The sequence below is a fragment of the Tyto alba genome, unplaced genomic scaffold, assembly GCF_018691265.1.
Source record: "Tyto alba isolate M040663 unplaced genomic scaffold, T.alba_DEE_v4.0 Super-Scaffold_30, whole genome shotgun sequence".
In the NCBI taxonomy this organism is placed as follows: Eukaryota; Metazoa; Chordata; class Aves; order Strigiformes; family Tytonidae; genus Tyto; species Tyto alba.
In genome coordinates this window covers 1511964-1538243 of record NW_024881305.1, presented here as the reverse complement: position 1 = coordinate 1538243, position 26280 = coordinate 1511964, and the positions used below count along the sequence as shown (strand labels likewise).

Here is a 26280-nt window from a genome sequence, read left to right as displayed (position 1 = left end):
CCTGTCACCCCAACAGCACCCCAAAGCCAGACAGTGCCAGGAGGCGTGCAGAGAGCCTGGCCCGAGAGGACGCCCGCCCGGCACGCACAGGAATAGGGCTGCTCACGGACCCTGCCCCGTGGCCCCTTCTCTGCTCAGCTGAATCAAGCGACCCTTCTCTTTTTTCCCGAACAAGCGCCCGATGGAGGATTTGATCCCCTTCCTCTTGGAGCCCTTGTGCAGGGAGTCCTGGCTGCTGTTGCTGCTGGGGTTGCTGGCCTGCTCCTCCAGCGAGCTGGGGACGGAGGAGGGAGAGGAACAGCAAAGCCTTCAGGTTATTCCCGAGCAGCGCACAAGCCATGGCAAACCCCAGACTGTCCCACAATCCCACGCTTGCCCCACGTAAATCCTCAAACCAACAGAGCAGGCACCGGTGGGAGACCCAAAGGGTGTTCCACATACCTCTTCCCATCCTCCTGACTTAGCGCAGGGTGGCCCAGCTTCTCCAGCCGCAATGCCCTGGGTGAGGATGGGGGGGATGTCTCGCATTTGATGGTGGTTTTATCCTCTCGGCTTTCATCCCGAGCTGCAGGTGACTGAACAAGCACAGAAGCCGTGAGGCTGGGTGGCCGAAGCCCAGCTCCATCTTTGCCCTGCTGCCTGCCTCTCTCTTGCTCCATGGAGGCATGGCCAAAAGAGCCACCAGGGCCCTGAGGCTTTGCCACGCTCCAGGATTCACCTGAACTAGAGCTCTGGCAATGGCTCGAGATGCCCAAGCAGATGGGGAGGATGTGGCCGTATGGCCAAGATCCTGGGAACAGGGAGGAGAGAGGATGCAGCCCTGTGGTCCATGTCAGGGTGAGAGGACAGAAGCTGCTGGCCCTCAGCAGAGGGCTCTGAGGAACGCAGATGGGAATGTCCCAAAGACACCCCGTCGCCGGAGGGGACACACAATGTCTGAGGACCCAGTGGCTTTCTGAACCTCCCCCTGTCCTGCCAGACCCCCCAGGTTGCCAACCGGCACATCTCCAAGCACCTGACGGGATCCCCACGATCCTCCTGCTGAATCCCTGGGGTCCCCAGCTCCATCCCGCGCCTGCTGCACCCTGACCTGGTGTGGACAAAGCCAGGAGCAGGCTGGAAAAGGGACTTGGACAAAAACCAACGGGATGGGAGCCACTCACTAGCAGTTTCCTCCGGTGTTTCCTCAAGTCGCTGGGCTGATTGCAAGGGGGAAAGCGAGAGAGACACAGAAAGGGGGGCAGTTAATGGAGAACCCCCCCGCAGAGCAGTCCCGGGGCCAGGTGTGCCCGGCTGGGAGACAGCAAACGTGGGCACTCCCGTTCCACACCACCCTCCCGCACACCCATGTGGATGCCGGGGCATCGCTCCCACCCCAGGCAGACACGCGCTCACCCCGTCCAGCCCCCCGGCCGCCCTGCGTGCCTCCTCACCAACGTCATGATCCCCATGCGGTCGAGGTCCTGAGCAGCGCTGCGGGAGGAGAGCTTGGGGGTGGAGCGGCCGCTGAGCGGCGGGGACGAGCTGGCCAGGGACAGGGCTGTCAGCGACGTGGGGATGGAAGCCCTTTTGCAGAGCTGGGTGAGGTTGAGGCCCTCCATGCTGCCGCTTGTGACGCGGGTCTCCAGCTCCTCTGCACGGAGCTCGGTGGACTCCTTCTCCTCTTGGATCATCCTGGGGGAGCAGCGGGGCTCAGGGCTGCTGGCTCCCCACCTTTCTGGGGAGTCACCTCACACCTCCCAGCCATAGGATCTCCCTACCCTGGGGAAACGCACCTCGGGTGCTGTGACTCAAGCCCCTGACCTCCAGGAACCTCCAGCAAGATCCATCAGGATCCAGATAAACCAGAGCTGAGACACACCATGATTCATGGGGAACTTTTTTTAAAAATAATGATCCTTTCTGTGAGCCAGCACTGGTGCAGGGATCCATGTGCAGCAGGGACTAAGCCCTGGGGCTGGATGTCCTGGAGCCATTTCCCTAGCCGAAGCTGGACCAAGACCTCGATTTTAGGGTGTCAGAGCCTCCTCCCACCGCCCGGCAGTTTGTTGCCCCCACAGAGCCATTTCAGAGCAAGGCAATGGTGGGTTTTGGCCATGGCCGCTACCTGATCTCCTCATTGATGGCATCCAGCTGCTCCTGCAGCATCATGGCCAATGTCTGGGCATCTGAGTGCCCACTGGGTGAGAGCACGTCCATGGAGCTGAAGAGTGTCTCACGGTCATCCTCATCCACATCAGAGATCTCGGGGTCACTGTCGAAGGCGTGAGGCCCCGTGGCCAGGACGCTGCCCACCTGGGCCTGCTCCCAGTCCTGGGGGAACAAGGTCCACTGGTCCTACACGGCATCCCCATGTTTCCAAAAGTCAAACTGGAGACCTCCATGCAACAGTCACACCTCAAAACTACCCCAAAGGGAAACCCGACCTACCATGTTAGCCCCATCCACACACCAGGTGAAGGAAATTGCCCCATGTCCCCAAATCAAGGACACGTAAGACCAGCATGCAAGGCAGGAGGAGACCCCAACCCCAACTCTGACCCCATGCTGGTATGGAGATGGATTACCTTGGCTGGCTCCTCTCGCCGGGCAGCGAATCGGCCCTTCTGTGCCCGAGGCAAGCCTGGGGTTGTCCCGAAGGGCTCGGCAGGGGCATGGACCACAGCGCCCAGTGGGAAGCGCAGGTCTGTGGCACTGCCCATATGGGACCTGGGGACAAAGAGCCCTGTTGTGGACGTTGCTCCATGCAAGGATGCCCTCATCCCCAGGCTGCTCCCCTTGCAGCTCAGGCTTGCTCAGCACAGAGGAAGACGAGGCCACTCCAGGATGCCCACTCCAGCGATGTTTGCCTGCTCTGCGTGAAATGATGCAAAACCAGACTCTGGAAAAAGGTGCCCCATTCCCCCTCCGCTGGCCCTGGAGATGTGCTCACAGACTGTAGGAAGCTCAGCCCTGGGCCCTATCCTGCTGCCACCTCCCCCTTCACTGCAGTACCCACGGGGACATCCAGACATTTCTGGCCACAACTGCCCTGCACAGTGGGTCTGCTGTGAAGCCATGGGCTGCAGAGCCCCCTCCTATCCTTCCCTCTTGAGAACAGTTTGCACCTCCCAACATGTACAGCTCGTCTTGTGCCTGTCTTCTCCATCCCCATGGTACAGAACACGGGCCATTCAGGGAGCTTTTCTCCTTTTTTTTTTTTTATGTTATCTTCAACGTTTTTATGAAAAAAACCCCTGATGAATAAAATCCCATTTGAAACAGATCTTCCAGGTGCAGGGACATGAGCATTGCTTGGGGATGTCAAGCCAGCTGGGACTTCTCCATCCTCCTCCTCCATCCTCAGGCTGGTGCTTGGGAGCAGGTCCCCATGCCAGGTGGAGCAACGCAGCAGCTGCCGTTGGACACGAGGCCACTTTTTGCCACTTGTGATACTCACTGCATATTCCATGTTGCCTGGTTGATCCTCCTCACCCTGAAGACCCAACCACACAGCTGAGCAAAGCACCTTCCCGGAGCATGGGGTCATTACTCCCTATATGCATTGCCATAGGGGTCATGAGTTTTTTTTTTTTTTTAATTTAAGATGACAAAAACAGTTGTCCAAGGAAGATCAGTGTTTTTTCCACCATGGTGGTCCTGGTTTGCAGTGCAGATACAAATCTGGGCTCCCCAGCATCCTACCAAACCCAGACGAAACCGCTAACACGAGCAGCTTGGCTTGGCATCATCTTGGTGTTTGCAGACGAAGGCACAGCCCAAGTTTCTAGGGGATTTAAGCTGTGGAGCCGCTGACAAGCTGCTCCTGAGCTAAAAACAGATAAAGACGCCTTAGACAAAAGCTGACATTTCAGCTGAGGGATTATTCTGGCCTCTGTAGCTCAAGCTTTCTGCTGATTTTTCCTCCAAGAAATTAAAAAAAAAAAAAAAATTCATCCATCCTGTTCTTATAGACCCATACAAAGAGGTCCCATACATGCTTCAGAGACTCCTCTGGCACTCAGCTGTTGTTCATCCTCACAAGCTCTTCACCACTCTCTCTGTTTCTTCTCTCCATGACAGATATGGCCTTCTCCTCTCTGCCACAGCTGCTGACAGATTTGAAGCAGGTTACACCATCTCCATTTCATCTTTTCCAGCCTTCCTGAGGGGTGAATTTTCCACACTGGTGGTTGCTCTCATTGATCCCTCGCTGCCTCAAACCCACATCGAAAGTGCTCAGGAGAGGATGTGGTGTCCCAGGAGGACACAGCAGCGCAGTGGGGTGCATGTCATGCTGGCACCTTCCTCTTCTACCCCCCTGGTTTCTTGCACTGGTGCCGAGTACCCCAGTCAGTGCCGGAAAATGAGACCCAATGGACTCACCTCTCCTCCTGACGCTCTGGGCTGGGACCTCCCTATCTCCCAGCTGATATTAAATGAAAGGGTGTGGGAGAATCATTGTAGAGAGGAAGGGAAAAAAGGGGGTTCATTCTCTTTTACTTACAACACCTCAAAAGACGTTCCTCCTTCTCTACTGGCCCATCCCCAGAACACCTCAGGGTGAAAAGGTGTTTGGTGAACATCCAGTTTTCATAGAAAATTAAGCCCTAAGCCCTTTATGCAGAAAAAGAAATGACGCCCAGTGGTTTTTCACCCTTAGAAGAGCAAATTTTGGGCCATTCAGCTGGGCTGCGCTATTCTCAACGGTCTGAGTCTCATCCCAGGACAGGATCTGCACCGGGGACAGCACAGCCAGAACCAACCCTGCTGTGATGAACTACCCCACAGCCCCACACCAAGGCTTGGTGAAACCAGAAATGCCTGATGCCAACATCATTTTGGGGCCCTAAAAGCAAAACATCCTCAAAGCTGTGGGTGCAGGATGCAAGTGGGGCACGTACAGGCTGGCAGGGCTTCAGCAGGCTGCCCTTACCTTGCATGCACGCTCTCCACAAACGTTCCACTTCTGGTCTTGAGCTGATCAACCTCTAGCCTCAGTTTGTCGATCTCATCGGACAACCGTCGCTGTTCGGGGCAAGACAAGAGACAGGCAGGGGTTGGTTTTACTCTGAAGAGCAGCCAGGTTTGAGGCAATCCACATCCTTAGCTATTTCAAGATTTATATTCCCTTTAAAAATCCCCATTCCAGGTTCAAAGCACTTTTGACACATCGGTAAAGAAACAGCTCATGCAGGCAACAGTGAATGACGATGCCGGGGTGACGCTGTGAGGGGAGGGAGTGATCACAGGCCAGACAGACAGACAGACACACATGTGCTTGAAGCGATGCTGGTTTGAGAGACGAAGGAAGACTCGGTCCCACTAGGATGCTGTGGTTTTGCTCCAGACCACACAGGCACGTTTGCCTTGGCAAAGGGCTGGCAGCGAGGGACCTGCTAGCCAAATTTGACGCTGGCCCTGTCCCTCCTGCTGCCAGCCCTGCGGGGACCCACACCTGCACTAAGTGGCCGTGCTGTCCTGTGGGAGATGCGAGGTGGGAGGCTGCGGGTGGGCAGGGAGGCAGGGGAGATGGGATCCTTCAGGCACAGCAGGACCCAGTCCCGGGGGCTGAACCAGGGTGGGTAACATGCAGGCAGCATCATGCAAGACTTTGAGCTCTGCTCCAAGCTGAGCAGCCACGGCTGGGGAGCACGAGCAGTGCCCGCACATCCTCACCATGGGCAGGGAGTATATGGGAGAAAAAGGCTCTGGGCAAAGGGGAAAGCAACCCCCCCCGATTCCCCCAACCACGCGTGACACATGGGACACATCCCAAAAGCTCCCGTTGCTTCAAAAAGCTGCAACTCTCAAGCTTCTCAGCATGGGCCAATGTGGACTCGTGTTGCAGATCCTACTTAGATTATTTATCTGAGAGCAGGGGAGGTACAAGGAACTACGGGGCCTTCTGCAAGCTGGGCATGGAGCAGATCTTCCCGCCAATTTGAGTGAGGGGGGGGTTGAGAAAGCCTTGGGGGTGAAGGGGACGTGAGTGCCCGAGCAGCACTGTCCCTCGCAGCCAGGCTGCACCAAAGAGCTCTGGGATAAACCCTCCTCTAGACACGTGGGCGAAGCCACCTCGGCCTCGCTGCTGTCCCCGGCGGGGAGTCGGGGATGGATGAGCATGATAGAGATATGGAGACGGGACTGAACGTGCCTGTTAGGGAACCGAACCAGGGGTCTCCAGGGAGGTGGGTGGCAGCTTCCATCCAGCCACTGCGTGGGTTAGTTTGTGGCCTCCTGCTGCTGGGCGCTTTGGGATCCCAGCTCCTCCGAAACTAGGGTATTTTAGGAGGCGCCACTGCCACTAGCCAGGGATTAGGAGCGAGGAAGCGCAGTCACTAGAGCAGGCTCCCTGCAGCGGCATTTACCTTGTCGTGCTGGTGTTCCTCTATCTGCTTTTGGGTATTTTCCAGCTCTTGTAACAATGTGTTCTTTGAAAAACGAAACAAAAGAAAGGGGAACAAAAACAGGAAAGAAAAAGAGAGACCGTTTAGAAAACGGCCACGTGGCTTCCCCGGGATGGCCAGTGTGGAGTTGCTGCGTGGATGGTGTGACGGACACCTGGCAGGAGGGATGGCAATGGCTCCCTGATCTACTCCTCACCTAGCTGCCCACAAACCAGTCTTTGCAAACCTCCTGCTCCTCAAGCAGGGCTGCCATAGCCCAACTCCTGCCCCACACTGGGGCCAGGGCATGGCCATAGAGGGCAATCAGTGATTAGAGATTTGATGGGCAGGGCTTGAAGGTTAGGAAATATGTCTGAGAGGGGATCAAGTCCTCAAGCACCTGGACCAAGGGCAAAACTTCCCTACATCTAGGCTAGGAAATAAGCAGAGGGAAAAGAACGTGCGTTTGCAGCTGCCTGACTTAGGGGTCTTTTTTGGGAGGTGCTGGCAGCCAAACAGCATCATTTTTGCCCACAGAAGATCTGGAGAAACTCTCTGTGAGTCAGTACCAGCAGCAGGTTGGGGAGCAGACGATGCCCCTTTGAAAGGTGCCACTGCTCTGATCCCTGTTCCTTCCTGGGATGGGAATTTGCACTCTGCTCTGCACTGGGTCCTGCTTTGTATCCAGAGCCACTCCGACATCTGCTGAATGACTGGACACACTGGCACAATTGGGTCTGGTTGGGGACAGAAGGTGCAGAGCAGCAGGGAGACAGACGCAGATCTGGGGGGATCAGCTGGGGAATGCAACCCCTCTGTGCTCTGACTTGCTAAAGGGAGCCTGGTCCCCCGCAGGAGCCCAAATAGAGGTGAATTATCAAGGGCTGACCTCCCATCGGCGTTGCAAGGTTAATCCTTACTCTGAGACACCTGCTCTCCCAGCTAATTGCATTCACGCTGGGGCAGCAGCAACTCCAGCTGGCTCCTCAAAAGAAAGCCCAGCTCCCCAGGAGCAGTGGGGTGGGAGCTGGGAGGCTGGTCATGGACTCTGCCCTGGCTTGGAGAAGGCAGGTCAGTCGGGGCTTGGGAGACAGGAGGGTTCCAAGGCAGCGTGTGGAGGGGGTGGGGAGGTGAGAGAGGATGAATGCTGCATTTTTTTCTGTGAAATGCAATAGGGTTTTGCTCTGGTAGCTGGGCGCAGGTTGCAGTAGAGGCTGCGCCAGAGGAGACACAGGGAAGTGAGGGAGCAGAGCGGAACAAATCCTGCTGCTGTCAGAGGTGCAAGGCAGTGGGGAGTGAGTCCTGCCGAGCAAGGGCTGGCTGGAGGCGAGGGTGCGATGCAGAGCACGCTTCCCTGTGCTCCCACCACCCCCAGTGCCTGGCTGGCATCCTGCACGTGATCATTTCTCCATCCCCGCACAGCTACTTCCAAAGCCCTGCGCTGTGGCTGGCCAGGGCTCTGCCCTGGAGGGGCTGCGGACCCCTCAACCCCCCCAGCCAGCCCCCCCAGAGGACCCCCTGCCCCCCAGCCACTACCTTCTCCTCCAAGGCCGCCATCCTCTCCTTGAGGTGCAGCTGCAGCCGCTCGTTGGACTCGCTCAGCAGACGGTCCACGGTGTCTGAGAGACGCTTGTTGTGCTCCTCATTCATCTTCTCCCGCTGGCGGGCCTGGAACAGCAAACAGTGACCGGCCACGTCAGATCCAGTGGATCTGCTCCTCCTGGCACCAGGGGCTCAGCTGCTCTCCTGCCACCCCATGCCTGCTGGTGGTGTCAGAGCTGATCCACCGGGCCCACCTTTGGAGGGCAAATCCACCCCTTCCAGCACAGATTGGACCTTCCCCTGGGGCTCTGCTGGTCTCTGCCATTTCACAGCTAAGGAGGAACAGGAGAGAGGACAGGATCCAAAGAGATCCTGCTTGCCAGCCCCTCAAGAAAGTTTGACCTGTGCATGTTCCAGGGACAGCCACACTGGGGGCACATTCCAGGCCCCAGCGGGTGCTGATCCTCTGGATTTGCAAAAGTCTCTCCAAATCTCTGCCCTAGACCAAAACAACCCCAGGCTTCTCCAGGGCCACACACCACAATGCCACCTGGGCAACCTGAGAAATGGGCCTCCTGGGTGGACAGCCCAGCCACTGGCTAAGGAGCACAGCAGGGATTGTGTAGCCCATGACACATCAGCTTGGCCTCCCTGTCTTTCTGAGGGGCAGCACCCTTTGCTCCCAGCACCCACTGGTCTTGCCCTGCTTGGGGAAAGAGCTGCTGGAACCTCCCCCTCCACCCTGCATTTGGGGTCCCAGCTTGCCCCAGGGGGTGATGCTGGGAGAGGAGTGGATGTAGCACGCTAACAGCAAGACTTGGATGCCTAGGAGAGGGGGAAATCACAGCAGAGAATGCCATGAGCTCTCTAGTTTGAGAGATCCTTGATGGGAAAAGATAAATGAGGCTCCTCTCCCCATCCTGCTTCAGAGACACCAGCAAGGCAGCCCTTTATGGTGTGCCCAGGTACCCAGTCACCAAGCCAAGGGGAAGCCAAGGCTGGATCAGGACCTGCAAGGACTCCCTGGTCCAGGCTGAGCAGCACTTACCCTGGCCAGCTCCTGGTTCTTCTCCTCTAGCTGGCTCTCCAGCTGCCGGAGGTGTTCCTCGATGCTCCCGTGCCTCTCTTCTGCCTGGGAAAAGCAGAGCAGCCCTCTCGGATGATGCTCCCCAAAACCACATGGGCCCTCCTGCATATCTCCCTCCACTCCTGCATCCGCATCCTTCCCTAGGTGCGGTGCTCTCTCCCACTGCCTGCATCCCTGCCATGGTTCACTGTGTGCTGTGAGCCCTAAACAGCCCTGCTAGCGAGGTGATGGGAGATGAAGGTGCTCTGTGAGCAACCAGGCACCTGTTCCAGTGCCTGGGAAGGGCAGGGCTGGCTGTATCCACACCTCCCTCCAGGCCTGCGCTCTCCCAGATCCAGCCCGGGTCCTTTCTCTTCCTCCTCATCCCAGAGTGGTCCCAGCACAAGTCAAAGGCCATCCACACTGACAGGGCTGTCTCTGCCTTGAAGAAAGGAGCCAAGGGAAGGGAGCAAACCCCACACATGCGGCACATGTCGAGAGCTTTAAAAATGGTGCATTGTCCCTGCAGCCACGGGGAAGGCAAAGGACAGCAAAGCTCAGAGGCTGGGGATGAAAGCAGGTGCCTTGGGCCTGCCAGGGGCTCCAGCACTGCAGCGGGGTGGCCTGACCTGCCTCTTCCTCTCGTTCCTGCAGTCCCTTCTGGCTCTGGTCCCCAGTCACCCCGCACACTTGCCTTGGTGAGTGCAGCAATGCGCTGGGCCAGCTCCGCTTCCACCTCAGGCAGCGTCTCCGCTTTCCGCATCGTCTGCTGCAGCTTCTGCTCTGCCAGCTCCAGCAGCTCCTGCAGGTGCCGGGCTTTCTCCTCGCACTGCGGGACAGGGCAGGATGGTGCCTGGCACCAAGGCTTGCCGGCTTGTCCCACCCCCAGCATCCATTCCTCCCTCCCAAGTCCCCAGGGTGGGGGGGACTCTGAGTCCAACTTCGGTACCTGGCGGTGCAGGGACTCCTTGTTGGCCAACTCGCTTTCCAGCTTGTCATTGAGGTCATGGATGGAGGTGGCTTCTCGCTGGGCTGCCAGGTAGCGTTTCTCCAGTGTGGTGATCCTCTCCTCCATGTCCTCTTTCTGAGCCAGGGCCTGGGGACGTAATGAGACTGTCACATCTTGATCTGTGACCACCAATTTGGGAATAACTGGGCCACCCAGCTCCTGCGAGCCTGGAGCATCCCCCTGCACCCAAGCATGCAATGAGAGCCCTGCTTCACACGGGGATGAGGGACAGCAGAGTGGGAGAGCGATAAAGACAGTGTCAAGAAATCACAGAAAAACCCTCTGGCATGGACACAGCTCACTGCCCCAGGTCCACACCACACCTGGGTCTCAGTGTTTGCTTATAACCTCAGGGAAATCCTGCTGATGGACTCGGGGACAATCTCCCAAAGGCAGTGGCCTCTGAGGAACACAGGCCTTCTCCCTGCATACAAAGGGAGCTACAGTCCCTTCCCAACCCAGAGCATATGGAAGCTACTGTGAACGTCTCTGCAACTGCAACAGGCTTGTCAGTGCAAGAGGGCAGTGTCTAACCTCTCGGAGGTCCCTCTGGTACTTGCTGCTCATCTCCTCCGATTTGATCAGATCCTTTCTGGCGGTGCCCAGATCCTCCTCCAGCTCGGTGACGCTGGCAGCCAACGCAGAGATGCGCTCCTTGGCCTGGACCACTTCGAAATTCTGCTTCTCCAGGAGCTCCTGCAGCTCCACCACCCGCCCTGCCTCATCGTCCGGGTGGATGGAGCCGTTGGAGAGCCGCTGCAAGGCAGCAGAAAGGGAGGGGGATGCCGGGCTGCCCCAAAGCATGGGCTAGCACTGCCTGCAGCTACGCAGTGGGGGAACATGGCCCTGCAGGGACCCAGTGAGGTGGTGGGGAGTGGGGACGTGGGGCTCCAGGATGCCCTGTCAACAGCCTCCGCTAGCCAGGGATGGGGCTTCTCACAGGCATGATGGAATAGGGATGGCTGAGGGCTTCTGTCTGGAAAGCAGAGTCCCTAGGAGCATCTGAGCAGGAGCATGAATGCCCCTCTGCTCAGAAACGGCCACTATCCACCAGGAAGGGCATTTCCCAGTGGGCTGGACCCAGGGGAGTAGGAAAAACGTTTTCAGCACTCTGAAGCCAGCAACAAGGGGGTTGGAGAAACAATGGCCTGTGCGAGCATGGTCAGAGCAGGGGTTGCTGGGGCTCTCACCTTCCAGGGAAGTTTCTGTGCTGGCTCCTTGGGCTCCCTCTCATCCCGCTCACCCGCTGGGGCCTCCCGCACGGCGCCTTGCTGCAGAGCTGCCACCTGCATGACAACAGGGCTTAATTAATGAGAGAAAGCAGATGAGACCAGCTGGTCTGGCCGTGGGTGAGGCCAACCCAGGACTGCAAATGGCTTCCCACTGGCTTCCTCCACCGTCATATTTGGCTGGTGCCTATGGCTGTGGAGGAACTGGAGGGAGAGGGTGAAGAAGAGCAGGAAGGCAGAGGTGCTGTGAAGGCTCAGCACTGATGGAGGATGAAGCCTGCTCATGGACAGAGCAGTGCTTGCTACAGGCACACAAAGAACCTGGGCCCCAGCAGTAAGGGTTTTCTGGTGAGCCCTCAGGGACCTGAGCCCTGCATCCCAGGACTCCCTCCCAACTCATTTCACTAGTTTACAGCCAGACAGACTCCAAAGCCAGTGCAGATGCTGCCAGCAAAAGCAGGGGATAAACACTGACATCACACCCTGATCTGCTGGGGGACGATGGGTAAAGGTCCCTGCAAGGTGAGCGAGGGCCAGGCACTGCCTCCCACTGAGCCTGGGGAAGTAACATGAGACACATCCTGGGAACTGGAAAATAGAGCAAAATTTGGCCAGGCAGAGGCTATATGGGTGGCTCTTTCCTTTTGGCAATAGTGGCTGGGCACATATCTCAGGAAGGAAAACAGGGTTAATATCTCTCCAAGATGAAAAGGGCTAGATGTTGGGGACAGTGAGGTCCCCATGTCAGGGCCCCGGCAAGGAAGGACATGGGGTATGCAAGATGAGGTGCTCAGAGCAGAGAGATTTGGGTCTTTTCTAAGTCAGGTAAAATTCCAAGTCACTCAGCCCCCTGAAATGATTTGAGTTCAGGCTGCTTTTGTCAGTGAAATGAACACCAAACAGCAAAATGACAAAGGAAACCTTGCCTGGGGGACAAAAGTTTTCATAATATTTACAAGGCTTCCTTAAATACAGACAATAATTCATGTAAATATCAATTTTAAATAAAAGCATACATTAAAAATGCCAAAATGCCATTTCTCTGATCTGCATGATCATTTGAGGGTGGTATTTCAGAAAATTCAACATGAATTCACAGATGGAACACAGAGCAGTCCCAGCCCAGCAGACACTCCAGCAAGGGCCCAGGGCAGACTGCCCAAATACCTCTTACCTGCCGGTGGGCATCCACGAGCTGCTCCTCCAAGGTTGCCACTCGCTCTAAGGCTGCTCGCAAGCGTTCCCTGACCTGCAGTCATGTACGACAATGGGAAGGGCCATTATTTATCCGTGATGAGGGTGCCCAGGGTCTAGGCAAGCTCCCAGCCCCTTCTGTCTGGCTGACAGCCAGGCTCAGGTGGATTCACATCCAGGGCACAGGCTCAGGGATGCTCCAGCCCATCGCCTGGGAGAGCGAAAGCATGTTGGAGAGGAACAGCTTGGGCCAAGCTGACTCTTGGAGACCTATGGCCAGGACAGCTTGAAGATGCCTTTTAGCAGAGGAAGGAGATGTCTGACACAAATGAATCAGGAGGATTGTAACGCAAAGACTGAACCAGGGTGCCAAATGCCAGTGCTCACCACCACAACATGAGTGACCCGGGGAAGCATGTTCCCCATCCCCAACAGCCTCAAACCCACAGCACCCACTGGGCAGCCCGATCAGCTCCTAAAACGAGGGTGGTGCAGCTTCTGGGTATCCAAAACCTTCCTCATGAGGGACCTCATGTCACCACCCAGCTTAAGAACAAGGGTTGGGAGAAGGTCCACTCTGTGCAGGGGATGCGCACGGAGCAAGCCAGGAAAGGTCCCAGCAGCTTGTCTCACCTTTTCATCTAGCGCTTTGTGATGCTCAAAGAGTGACTTGAGCGCCTTGAGCACCTCGACCTCACTGGAAACCCCGGATGGTGACTGGGCCTGACGCTTGACCACGGTCATCCTCAGGGATCGCTCATGCCTCGACACCAGGCACTCCAGGTGCTCCAGCAAGAGCTGAAAGAGGGCAAGCGTGAGGCTCTCACCACCCCGGGGACTGTCAGTGCCAATATTGGCCCAGCAGCCTGCCACGTCCCACATTTCTGAGGACTGAAAGCCAGAGGGCAGGTTTTATGTGCTTACCCGGGTGTTATTGCGTTCAGCTTTCAGCTCGGAGATCTCCTCTTCCCTCTCCAGGAGCTGCTCCCGGCACGCACTGAGCTCCCGTGTCAGCGTTGCAAACTCCTGCAGAAATCAGGGCACAGCCGTGAGCGGGGAGAGCAGGATGGAGACCGACCCAACGCTGTGGCCCCGCTGCCGGCACCTCCAGCACAGAGCATTTCCCATCCAAACCCAACCAGGGAGAGCCAGCAACACTGAGAAATCAGTGGAGAAGCAGAGCCAGGCTGAGAGGGGATCTGTTCCTGGCTTCCCTAAGTGCTTTGGACAAGGGAGAACGCAGCATGCCCGAATTTATCCATTTGGTTGGATGCCCAGTGACACAAGAAACTGCTCTACAGCTCCAGAGGTGGCATCCCAGTCAAGGCCACCAGCATGCTCTCATGCCCACTGTCCCCTTGATCCAACCCAGCAGAGAACCCATCCTGGAGCATCCCATCAGGCTAAAACTCACCGCAAAGCCACAGCCGGCAAGGATGGGTCCCCTGGCCCCAAGCCAGCCTCTGCCATGGCCTCAGGACCTGGCATCATCCAAAATCTCCTTCCAAAGGAAAAAGCAAGCTCTGCCCCAGTCCAGCACGTGGGGCCCCTTCGGGCTTCTTATGGGGAATCCCCAAGCCCCCAATCCCAGCTGAGAGATGGGGCACAGCAGGAGATGTGGCAGATGCCACCAGTTTTTGCTCCAGTCACCGCTCCCTCCAGGGAAGTGACAGCCAGCAAGGAAGAGCCATGCGCAGAGCAATGCCAAAGTAGAGCTGCAAAGCCAGCACATCCTTTGGGATATGATGGGCTCCTCAGAAACAGAGCAGTTGCACTTGTGACTGTGTCAGAGGGGAAAGGAAACTCGCACTGAAGTTCCTAGAATACAGAGAGTTAATTTTCCTTTAAAAAATTTAAAACCAAGCACCTGAGTTAGCCCAGGAGCACTCTCCCATTGCTCCCAGTTGCTCTTTCAGTCGCTAAGTGGTGCCAGGACTAAGCGACATTTTACAGCTGGGATTTTTTGGGGTGAAAAATGCAAATGCAGAAACGCTTCATGAATTTACACCAGTTTTGCAGTGTTGTTGAGAAGAACTTAAAAAGGAAAAGGCTTTCAGAAGAAGCTGAGAAGGATTTGATTGAGCATTAACAAACCAAATTTCGACTGTGGGCTGAGAGCCATTTTACAGCATGAAATTCTCTTTCACTTTAATTTTCAAGTTAAACAAATAAAACCCCTTCAAACTGAAGCAAAACACTGAGGCTTAGGTTGAATCAAATGCTCTGCTCAGCTCAAAGTGAAACCTCTTGCAGCAGCTGACATCCCCCCAAGAAATCAAGAGCATTTTAATCTCTGTTTGTCCCAGCTAGATTTTCCCCCTCCCTTCCCACTGTAAATTGCTCACACTGGTGTGGTTTTCAGCCTGGGGTTGGTGGGGATGGTGGTGTCGGTGGGGATGCTGAGACCCCACAGCAGGACAGGAGCTAAACGTGCTGCAGTGTTGAGGAAGGGAAAGAGCAATCGCAGTGGCTGAAGTCAGACACTGTCCCTTATAAAAAGCGGCTTTTCTGCCCATCACCATGCCTCAGGGCTGCTGCCACCCAACATCCTCGCTCCAGCACCGCCTCAGGGCCTGAGGCCACCAGCTCCTTTCCAGACCTGCTCCAGTCCCATCACTTCCCCAGGGACCACTCCAGCCATGGGGTCATCCCTGTCCCCATCAGTTGGCCCCCCAGACCAGTCACATCACCTCAAACCTCCATCACCGGCCTTTGCTTGCCCAGGCACTATCCCGTGCTTGCCCTTGGACCATTCCACAGCCCCCCAAAGCGCAGTGAACCCCACTGCCGAGCCAGTTCCCCTGGGAGGCCGCTGTGCTGGCCAAGCCTTTGCCGGGATTACGGCTCGGCGCCGCTCAGCAGCACACACGTGTGCGTGCGCACCGCCGGGTTACACAAGTGCTGCGCCCAAGAGCGAGCAGCTCGCAAGCATCCCCGCGGCTTTTATCGGGGCTGGAAACACCGGTGAGCTGAAAGTGTGGGAGAGAGGCAGCGAGAGGTGCCAGATTTAGTGCCCATGCACTGCTGGCTGCTTCAGTGTTAGGGATACATCACTCCCTCAGTCCCTCAATACGCCAAGAGACAGGCAGCAAGGCTTAAGGAGTTCAGCAAAAGCATCCTGGTGGCCGTGATGGCCCGAGGAATGTGGTTCAGCAGCCCAAGCTATAGTGGTGGGAGACGCGTTGGCCGTGGAATCTCTCCCAGCACCAGGGCTGGGACCCTGTGGATCCAAAGCCCCCAGATCTGCAAAGGGTAGAAACCTCTTTCTCTGCCCCATGGTTGGCAGGGGAAACCGAGCTGCGGACGTGGATGCTCTTCCCCCTGGGGTGAACAGGGCTATGTGCAGCGTGGGACAGATGGCACAAGGCATCAGGGGCAGCAAGGGAAGAGGGATTCCACGCTGGGGACAGTGATCGCCAGTGCTCAGCCCTCCTCACCCCGCGTTACCTGCATGGCCTGCCCGGGCTGGCCAAGCTGTACAGATTGTGCCAGCAATCAGGCTTTCATCCTGAAAGGTAAGGAGATTAAAAGAGAGGGAAAATCCGCTGGAGACAGGCAGGCAGCCCCCACCCCAGCCAGCCCAATGCAATCCACGGGTTAGTGGGTCAAGGAGTGGTGGTCGCTCCACTCCTGGGCACAGCATAAAGCTCCTGCCCAAGCCATCCCCAGCGGGATGCTTCTCTCCGAGCCCTCCACCCTGCCGGGAATGGCTGGCTGGATGCTGTGCTCTGCACCCCAGCAAGGCTGCCAGGCCTGGAGCATCCCATGGCAAATAAAAGAGACCATGGTAACTGTCCTTCCTTGGGGAAAGTCTGCAAAAAGGAGCATTTATCACCAAAAATAGCAACTCCCCTGCAGTGAGACAGGACAGCAGTAAGGGTTAGCTGAGTACACAGGGCTGGGGGCACTTGCAAGCCTGATTTTGATGCCTAGGGAATAAAAAAAAATAGGAATAAATCACTCCAGCACCTGCCTGTAGCTATCTCAATCAACCCTGGCTGTGCCAGACAGCTGCCCTAGCACTGCCACCTCGCTCCCGGGCCACTGGTGGGCACCAGGCGAGTTTGGGGACCGTGAGGACAAGCTGTACCCAGCTCCCAGATTTTGTGTCACACTGCGGAGTGCAGCTTCCACCCCCAACCACAGGGGTGCCCAAAGTCCCTGCGAAGTGGTGATAAAGAGGATCAGGGTGATTTTCTTCAGCCCTGGCCATGGCCAGGAGTCTTCCAGGAGATGCAGAGGTGCCTGCCCCCAGCTCCGATAAGCTCTCAAACCAAACAGGGACACCGATAAATGGATTAGAAAGTGAAAGAGAGGTGCCTGATCTTCAATCAAAGGACAGATGATGAGACATAGCCCCAGGAGTCCTCGGGAGCCCTGCGGGAAGCCCATCAGCCTGGGAAGTAGCTAATTTGGGTTAAAACGAAACCCAAAACGTGACTGGCTGGGATCAGCCCCAAGCCCCAGGGCAGGAGGGAGCAGTGTGGACGGATGCTATTTTCACTGTCTGAGCAGGGAGGGAGACTGGGAGAACTACACAGGGTATGAAAACAGGGCAGTGTGGATCAGGGCCTGAATCTTCAGTCAGCTCCAGGCATGTTTGGGGTTTTCCCTCTTGGCTGCATCAATGGGGAAGGCACAGGGAAGAGCTGGAGGGAGGTCAGAAACCAGCTACATGGAGACGACTGGGAAAGCACGGAGAGGTTTAGGAAGCTCAGGGGGAGAAGGCTCATATCATGAAAAAGCTGAAATACAAAAGTCCTCAGCCCAGAGCCATCTTCTGCCTTTCTCTGTGCTGTCCACAGCACAGACAAGGACGCAGTGAGATTGCACAAAAGCAAGCAAAACTCCCCCATTTGTGGCAGGAGCACGGCCACTGCTATAATGCATCCAAGCCTTGGGATCAAACTGGCTCCAGCTGCAGGATTAATGGCATTTTAAAGCCTCTAATTGGAGCGAATGCTCCTGACGGGCCAGGCATGCGACAGAGGCTGGTGTGGGAGAGATGCCTGAACCGGGAAATCGGCACTGCTGACTCAGCATGCAAGGGATGGAGCCCCGTCCGTCCACCTGTCCGTGTTGGGAGTCAGCAGACCCATCACCCTGGTTTCTCCTTTCTGTCTCAGGAGTGGTGCAGAATTACGAGAAATCCCTAAGTCACAGTGGAGGGGATAAACACAACCCCAGCAGTGTGTAGCATGGGATTACAAAGATTAAACCCCGCTGAGTAAACCCATGGCTTCAACCATCACCCACCCTCGGCGCCAGGCAGTGCAGTGGCACATCCTGAATCTCTTGGCTACAGCACTGCGACTCTGCGGGGACTATCCAAGGGGAATCGGTGTTCTCCCTTCTCAACATGCAGCCATGATGTGTATTCTCACCCAGGATTGCTCAGGAAGGAGCATTGTGCAGCCAACCAAGCAAGCAGGAATCCAACATCTCAGTGCTCTTGTGGGAGCACAACCAGATCCAATGGTTCAACACTGAGCTGCCAGATCCCTCCATTCTTCCCCCAAATCTTAAGGCACTTTGAAGGTCTTGCCCAGTGGGTAAGATGTTTCTATTCTCATGCTTTTTGCAAGTGTTAACTCTAGATATATTTCTAAGTTAAATAGGAGGAATTTGGGGGGTGATTGTTTGATGCCAGAGTCCTCCCCAGCTCCTGGGGGACCTCCAGGGAGCTTGGGGAGTCTTAGGGGGTCTGCCTACCCCAAAAAGCCCAAATCTCAGCTCCCCAGGCAGCCCCAAGAGGCAGCAAAGGCACAGCAGAGCAGGACCTGGAAGGAAGAACTGCAGGAGGTTTCGGTGGCTACCAGTAGCCCTCAGCACAACAGCCCATGTGAAATTTGGAAGCCTGTTTTCCCCTTGACACAGCTGGGGACAGGGACCCCTATCAAACTCCCAAGCCCTGGCAGGACAGGGAGGAGTGCCATCCCACACAGGACCCTGCACCACAACACATTTGGATACACCTGGAACCCCACGTCGCATCCCTGGGTGGCACCTACACCCAGAGAGCAGAGGAGAAACCAAGATGAGTGGCCAGGCAGGAGGGAGCTGGCAGCCATGCCAGCACCCCGGGGGGCTGCCGAGAGCACCCAGACCCCAGTCAGGGCTTGGTGCTGGGTCCCATGCCCCCTGCACAGGCAGAGGGATTGGAGCCGAGAGCTTTCAGCCTGATTAAGTCACGTTCGCTGCTCCCACATGAATAATAAATAAATAATGTAGGAAGCATTAAGACAGCTTAGTCTCCCCAGGAAATCACCCTGGAATTCTGCCTTTTGGGGGCTGAGGGATGCCCCCAGGGATTAGGGGGGGAGATGGCTTGGCCACGTGGCGACCAAGCCCCGCACAGGCAAGGGGGAATGGGATCTAAGTGCTCCCTGAAGCATCCCTGCATGCAGGGGGTTTGCTGTGGACAAGCACATCTCCTGCCTGTCCACACATGGGGCTCTGCCAGACCCGCGTTCCCTGCCTGCCCCATTGATGGCTCTGCTGGCACTCTGGATCCCGTGCCAACACAGCGGCATCCAGCTGCCCCTGTGCCCTGACAGGACGCCACATCCCCCAGCCACCATCCACCCCAACCTCGGCAGGCAGGGCGTCCTCTCCACAGCCAGAGCTCGGCTCTTTGGCGACACTGGGGAAGGACTGTCACCCTCGTGGACGGCCACCGAAGAGCCTGGGTGCCCAACCCGGCAGCCCCCAAGGGGTTTATTCAAGCAATCCAGCTTGAATCCCATCCCAATGGGGTCTGACATGTTGCAGTATGCTCCTGGGCAAAAGGAGGAGAAGGAAGAGGATGGGAAAGGCCCACGGAATGCCCCCACACAGTGCCCTGGGGAAGAGACCCGCCGCGTCCCTCTTACCTGGTACATGCACATGGTGGGATTAATCCCATTGGGCAGGTGAGCGCCTTTGGGTTTGCTCCCTGCGTTCATGCCGAGGCCTCATCTCCCACGAGGGTGGCTGGTGCAGCCCCGAGGGCAAGCGGCGCAGTGGGCTCCGGGGGCCGCGCGGGCGCAGAGCCCCCCTGCCCACGCAGGGACAGGCAGGGCAACGGGAGGCAGCGGGAGCTCAGGGAAATTCCCCATCTGCCACCCCACCCTGATCACATCCCTCCCCACAGTGCCAGGAGCCGGAGGGAGCCCCGGCTGGAGCGGGGCACCCAGCGGGCTCGGGGGTGCGGCGCTGCCACCGGGCCCCTTTGCGCTGACCCAGTTTGCTCCGTCTGCACGCTGCCCGCGCCGAGGCACTGAGGACTCTTTATTGGAGCAGGAGTGGAGACTAAATCCGCGCGGTCCCTTAATCCGAGGCGGCTGCGGCGGGGCGGGCAGTGTGTGCCCAGGATGACCTGGCTTGCTCTCTCCGGCGCACGCTGGCAGAGGAGCCGGGGAGCAGAGGGGACGCGAGCCCCCAGCACCTGGGAGGTGGTGGTGGCTCTGCCTGCACCCAACACTTGGGTATGTCTCAGCACATCGTAGGACAGGGAGCGACTCCTGAGCGGGGACTCCCAGAGCTCCTGGGGAAGTGCTGTTGGGTTTTTTTGCGTTCAGGAGCCTGGGCAGACCCAGGACCAGCCCAGCTGCATGCATGGAGACACGGGTTGCCTTCCTCCCAAGCTGCTTTCACCCATCCAGAGCAGAGGAGGGATGTCAAGAGCTGGCCAGCCACCAGCCAAAGCTCTGTCCTGGCTTGTGCCGCCAGTTCTGATCCATTAGTCATTTCCCATCTCCCTAGGGTGATCCAAGCCCCAGCACCCAGGCAAGAAGGATCCGAGGTCTCAGCACCAGCACAGCCAGAATGGATATAAATGTTTGGAGCCTCTTGCTTCCCCTGTCTGTTGGGCTCCTCCCCACATCACAGCCACAAAGGAGTTGTACAAAAGCCTCCCAAATCCTGCTTCTCCCAAGTCTGGGCCCTGGGACACTGTGCTGCCCCTCAAGACCCCGCAGGGAAGGTGGGCAGCTTGGATCCACCCTGCACAGCCTCGTGACACTGATCCACCTCATCCTCTTCTGACCTGAGCAACTTTGTGGAGGCCAAGCTCAAGTCCAGGTCTCTGAAGTAGCTGGAGGGGGTCCTGCACATGGAGAAGGCAGGAGCACAGTAACACACAGTGTACCTATGGCAGGCCCTGATTTCCTCGTGCCCTGGGCTGCTTCCTGAGCACAGGCCTCTGGCAGCTTCCTTGCCTGCTCCAGCTCAGAGAACAAATGGGCCCACTGCGATGTCCCAGTCCCCGCTTTGCACCCAGCTCTGCCACCAGTGCCCCCTCTCAGGACTGAGCTCGAGTCAAAGAAAGTTCCATCACCTCTCGAGGTGATGAGGTTGATGGAAAGCAGCCCCCCTGGCAAGGGAAGGGGCAGGGAGTGGAGGCTTCCCTCCAGCAGTGGGAAGGAATGTCGTTAATGTCCCCATCTAGGGACTCTGTAAGTGCCAGGGTAGACTCATGAAACCAAGGACTTCCCAACATCCCAAGGAGCTGGCTGAAGGCAGCAGGCCAGAACTGCTACCTGAAATGTGCCGTCTGCTCCCCAAGAGCCGTTCCCCAATGGGCAAGCAGGGGCTCCGTGTCTGCCTCACTGTGACCATGGGGTGTCCTCAAGACAGTTTTGCCCCTCGTTCAGACTCATTCCCCTGTGCAACAGAGGGGATTGCAGTCCCACACCTCCCCGCATGGACTCACAGACCAATGAGGGATAGGGAGAAGAAGGGGAGATGTCTGAGCTGGTTGTGGTTTGGCCTGGGAGAACCTACAGGTTTTACTGTTGGTATGAGGTGCAACATACCTGGCAGCATCACCGCTATCACACCACGTTGACCTTCCTAAAGGCATGAGCTAAAAGTCACATCCAAGCAGCCAGTTGCCCTTTTATGACTCAATGAAGGCTCCTGCTCGTCCCAGGGCCAGACCCTTACCTGTGGGAGTGCCGAGTTGAGTTGCCTCTGGAGCTGGTCACGCTCCCGTAGGGTCTCCTGCAAGCGGCTCTGGGTGACAGAGAGCGTTTCACGGGTCTCCCGCAGTGTGTCCAGCAGCTTGTCCCTCTCATCCAGCATGTTCACCATCAGCTGCTCAAAGTCGGCATCCGCCTCGGAGCCCTGTGGGGGACCCAGCGGGTCCCCCTCGCTGATGGTGGGCATCACCTCGCACATCATGGCGGAGCGTGACGGGGGGGCGAGGGTCCTGAAGGTGCTTGGTGGGGCAGGGGGTGGGTGCTGTGGAGCTGCAGGGCCCCAGTCACATCGCTACGGGCTCCCGCAGGTCAGGGGAGCCAGCACGGGAGGGGCAATGGGGTGGTGAAGGTGGAGGGGATCCCCCATCCCTCCTTCAGCGCTAAGCAGAAGCTGGCATCACTCCGGTGGGATGGAGGAACGTCCTTGGCACCAACAAGGCCCTTGCAGTCTTAAATCTGCCTGCTTGGCTGCTTGTCACTGCCAGAGTCCCTTGTGTCACCTCTCTGATGCTTTTTGGAGAGGCTGCAGCATCAGTGAGCCATGGGGGTGTTCGGATGGGGACAAAGTGACCCTTGAGGACTCATCTCAACAGGGAGCCCAAGCTGGCAGCAGCACAGGGAGGGTCTGGGGGATTTTGGGGCTGCCTGGGCATGCTAAAGAGGAGTCTGGTGACGGTGGGCTGTTCTCCCCGGGGCTGGATGAGATGGTCACTGCTGATGAGGGAACGTGTCTCCTTTTGGCAGCACAGCTCTTCAAACACACAGCGGTGACCTACAGGAGAGGGGACAGAGATCAGATCCCTTCTGCTGGCCTCAAAATGCCCAGGGCACCTGCACAGCACCCTTGTCCCCTCGTCAAACCCTGGAGGGCTGCAACGGGTGGGCTCAGCACCCACAGGAATGGGCTGTGCCAAGTTGTGCCACCTCGCATCCATGTGGTCACTACACTGCATCCAGCACGGCACCAAACTGCAGGGAACAGTATCCCCGATACCCAAAATCCCACAAACATCTTTGGAAATCACATATCCTGGGCCAGGATCCTGTTCCCTCCGCAGAGCACATGGCTGCCAAGAGACCCCATGGCTCAAGTGTCTTCCAGCTGCAGAAACTCTGTGGAAAATCAGGCTCAAACCTGAGTTTGGCTCAAACCTGGCATGAAGCCACAGCAACAAATGAGTTGAACGATCAGATTAATGTTCACCCCCCCCTCTCCCTGAGTCACCAATGGGGACAGATGTAGTGGGACCGGCCAATGATTGAATTTTAGCACATCCTCCGTTGGTCAAACCTTTACCCAGGGGATGGAGGCAGCAATAACCCCAAAGTACTGCCCAAGCACAAGCACTCTTCCCCGGCCAGTGCCAAGGATCAGAGGCTGGAGAGGAGAGGCAGAGTTGCCAACTTGGGCAGCAGCCTGTATTCAGGCTGGATTACAGCATGGCTGGACATGGGGACTCAGCCCTGGGGGTGATGCTGATATGCAAAGCCTCACCTCCACTTCTGCAGCCCCAAACCGTCGCAGACAAGGTACCAGACAGGGATTTCTACTGATGCAGCCCTTTGGGTGAGCTTCTGCCCACTACAGCTGGAGGAGGGTCCCCAGCAGCGAGGATTGGTGTGCTGTCAACACCCCAGCTGCCCTGGGGACCTGCCCACCCCTTATCACCACCTTTGTCAGGCTTTGTTTGCAAGGGGATAAATCAAGGGCAGGACTTGAGCCGAGCAGCAAAACACAACATGGCAAGCTTGGGATGAGGGCCACTGGTCTAATGCTGGTTATGGGGGTAGTCCCCCTTAAGTTTTTAAATCTTTACAACAGATATAATGCTCAAGGATAGGTCTGAATATCCTGTATATCACTCCCCCTTCAAACCAACGTAAGCACATGGACAAAAAAGACCTGCATGCAGTCACGGGCCAGATCAGCCCGTTCTGGCCCTTTGGACTGGAATAAAAGCTCATGTCTCAAACAGCTCGGCGGCACAGCGGGGCACTTCTCCCCCGATCAAAGGCGGTGTGCGTAAGGAGATGCTTTTGTGCACACCCAGGCGCGCAGACACACGCTGCCAGGGCCAGTGGAACCATAGCCCCGTTCTTGGGATGACATTGGCTCATCAGCTGATGGGAAGTTTGACACAAAAAAACCCTCTAAAAATAGAGAAGCTCTGGCAAAAGCAGCAGCCCCTCTATGTGCATCCAGCGCGTTACGCTAAAAGCCAGCTCCTGTGTGCTGGGGACATGGGACAGGGCTGTCCCGCAGGTGGCTGTCTGACCTCCTCCCCCTTTGCAGATTTGAGTCACATTCCTCAACCGGGATAAAATCTGTTATGGGCATGTAACGCTGTCCTGAACCTTTGAGGCTTGTTCATGCTCCTTCCTGGCTGTTGGGACATGGATGACCAGGATAACTGTGCACTGAGGACACCCCTTCCCTGCAGCATCACGGCAAAAAGGAAGCTGCTGGAGGCAAAGATGTAAAGCAAGGGACCATTCCAGTCCCTTGCTCTCCTTGGGTTGAGTTGGACACGAGCCTTATCCCCCTAAATAAGCAGGTAAAATGTTTTCCAGTCCTCCTTCCCCTAATTAGCAGCCTCAGTCGTAACCACAAATGAGCGTGGCCATGCTGCCAGCCTTTCCAGAGGGCAGATGTCCAAGGCTCCAGGGAGCCTCAGGGCCAAGAACAGCAGAAATCAACCTTACCCCAGGGCTAAGCCCTATTAATTTGGGTGCAAAACCCAAATGAGGTGACTTTCATGCACCATTTCACTGCTGTGCCTCTGCTTGTGGGATGAGCATGGAGAAAGCACGTTCATGCCATGGAAAGCCAGACAGCCCCATGAGCATGACATCGATGGCAAAAATCAGACATGTGGCTGCATCCCCACGTCTGCTGCTGGCGAGGCATTGGATGAATTAGCAGGTGAATTGAGAGATATCAATCAAGGCACAGGGGGAAAAGCCCTGCAGGCACTCAGGGAGGGGAAATGCTGCAGGGAATGGTGAAGACATTAATCTGACGGGAGTGATGATGGGATGGAAATTTATCCCAGCTGCAAGGGAGAGACTCTCTTACCATGAGGAGATTCTGCAGATGCCAGTCCCAGTGGAGCCGTGGCGGCTCCCTGTACCCTGCGGAGGTAATCCAAGGGGCTGGACCCATACGGTGCAGGAGGAGGCACAGATTTACCCCACGCATCACCCCAGGGATAATTTTCTTTTTGCTTCCCCCACAGTTGAGCAGGTTTTGGTAAGCCCGTGTGCTTCTTTGCATCACTGCAACCTGCTCCTATACACAGTTATATTCTGTTATATCTGCTGTGTTTGTGAAGGGAGATGGGGTGATAAGCACAGCCTGACGCCTCAGCCTGAGCAGGGTGATAACAGGATCACAGAGACCTTGCACGGCACAGATGCTGGTCCAGGATATTCCACGCCAGGACAGACTCATCTCATCTCACTGGTCCCCAAAAGCATCTGTGCTCTGTCCTCCTGAGCATGCACAGCAAAGATGTGATACAGAATAAAACTGTTCGCCCAAGACAACATGACTTGAAGTTCCTCCAGGGCTTGGGGGATGTTTTCACTGGAGGGTGGTCACATTCTCCCCTTGCATCCCAGGCCACCAGGCATGGGTGCTGTGGAGGATACACACAATAGCATAAGGCAGGGAGAGCTGCTACAGCCCTCTGCAGCTGGAGAAGCACTACAAGCAGGGATGAGACTTCCCACCACCACAAAGAGCAGCCAAAGTGCCCCTCATCTTGGCCCAAAGTCCCCAGGCAGGTGGTGGGCAGTCAGCCCAGGGCTTTCAGGGCTCTCTGCGCTCCCCGTGACACTGCTGCACCGTGAGCATCCCTCTGCCAGCAGGTCTCTGGCAGGTAAATCCGGGCTGATGCTCTGCCACCTCTGCGAGTGGCTCTGGAAACAATTCAGCCATGTGTGCCCATCTCCTGGCTGAAACCACGGCAGGCTCCAAGAGTGGAAAATTCCCCGCACTGAGGAGTCACCGTCCACATCCATAACTTCTACAGCCGGACACTGAGCTGCCTCTAGCACCTCTGTTGCAGAGCCGTCCCGCCAACAACCACTGGGCAACTCTCCCATGGACTTGGGAACGCTTGTTTCTGGATTCAACCACAGCAGCTTTCACTGCAAAAACAAAGCAACAGCAAAACCACAAGCCCCAGGAGTTGCCCAGCTAACAGGAAGGACCACCATCCAGGGGCAGGGCGATTGAAAAGGTTTTATTTGTGATGCCAAGTGAGGAAGCCAGGCCCAGGCTAGGTTTGATACCTGCTTGTCTTCAAGTCTTTCAGAGCGGGAAGCGTGTTCAGTGAGCAACAAGCATGGGTGAGTGTGCAGGGGTGCGCGCACACGCAGGGACATGCACACATACAGCAACATCCATGCATGCAGGAACGTGCACATGAGTAGGAATGTGCATGGGTGCAGGCATGTGCAGGGACACTTGTGCACGAAGCTCCTGCCCAGGGTCAGCTCCCCTAGTTATCCCCTCGTTTCTATGCCACCTCAAACCTTGGGATTTTCTCCATTCTCCAAAAGCAACAGAAAATCACTGATTCCCACGCACCTCTTCCCCTGCGAGCCCAGCTGGCGGGTGTATACACAAGATGCCATCCCTGCATAGTGAAGTTCAGCATTTCTTAGGCAGACCCGCACATCCAACCAGTCACTTTTAAGGACCCTGGGGATGTCAGTGTGGACGACAGCCCAAACACATCACACGCTTTGCCAGTGACTTTAGCAGCAGTGAGGGCAAACCGAAAGCAGCTCTTCGGCACGGAATGTCGGAGGGGTCTGAGATTGCTCACAATTAGCAGCGAAATGCTGTCTGTGAATCTCAACCTTTCAACTGTATCTGGTAAAACTACATAAATGCTACTCCCTG

General features: G+C 56.6%; 1 protein-coding gene across 10 annotated transcripts in view; it reads right to left on the bottom strand.

The window, feature by feature from the left end:
* Window positions 1-26280, bottom strand: part of PPFIA4 (PTPRF interacting protein alpha 4) — a 59149-nt gene that overhangs the window by 10172 nt on the left and 22697 nt on the right. For 6 of the 10 annotated variants that reach the window (XM_033001932.2, XM_033001931.2, XM_033001934.2 and 3 more), the window contains exons 2-19: window positions 21334-22140; window positions 13333-13434; window positions 13042-13206; window positions 12389-12463; window positions 11176-11271; window positions 10520-10741; window positions 9926-10072; window positions 9671-9805; window positions 8959-9042; window positions 7905-8036; window positions 6351-6413; window positions 4916-5007; window positions 2568-2709; window positions 2108-2313; window positions 1434-1674; window positions 1164-1199; window positions 442-575; window positions 111-274 (exon numbers count right to left, since the gene is read on the bottom strand). In XM_033001932.2, the coding sequence (XP_032857823.1) occupies window positions 111-274; window positions 442-575; window positions 1164-1199; window positions 1434-1674; window positions 2108-2313; window positions 2568-2709; window positions 4916-5007; window positions 6351-6413; window positions 7905-8036; window positions 8959-9042; window positions 9671-9805; window positions 9926-10072; window positions 10520-10741; window positions 11176-11271; window positions 12389-12463; window positions 13042-13206; window positions 13333-13434; window positions 21334-21570 (2473 nt within the window). In that variant the 5' untranslated portion in view covers window positions 21571-22140. Of the gene's footprint in view, window positions 1-110; window positions 275-441; window positions 576-1163; window positions 1200-1433; window positions 1675-2107; window positions 2314-2567; window positions 2710-4915; window positions 5008-6350; window positions 6414-7904; window positions 8037-8958; window positions 9043-9670; window positions 9806-9925; window positions 10073-10519; window positions 10742-11175; window positions 11272-12388; window positions 12464-13041; window positions 13207-13332; window positions 13435-19280; window positions 20389-21333; window positions 22141-26280 lie in introns of those variants that run through there. The other 4 variants (XM_033001939.2, XM_042800014.1, XM_033001940.2 and 1 more) reach the window with 3 other exon arrangements.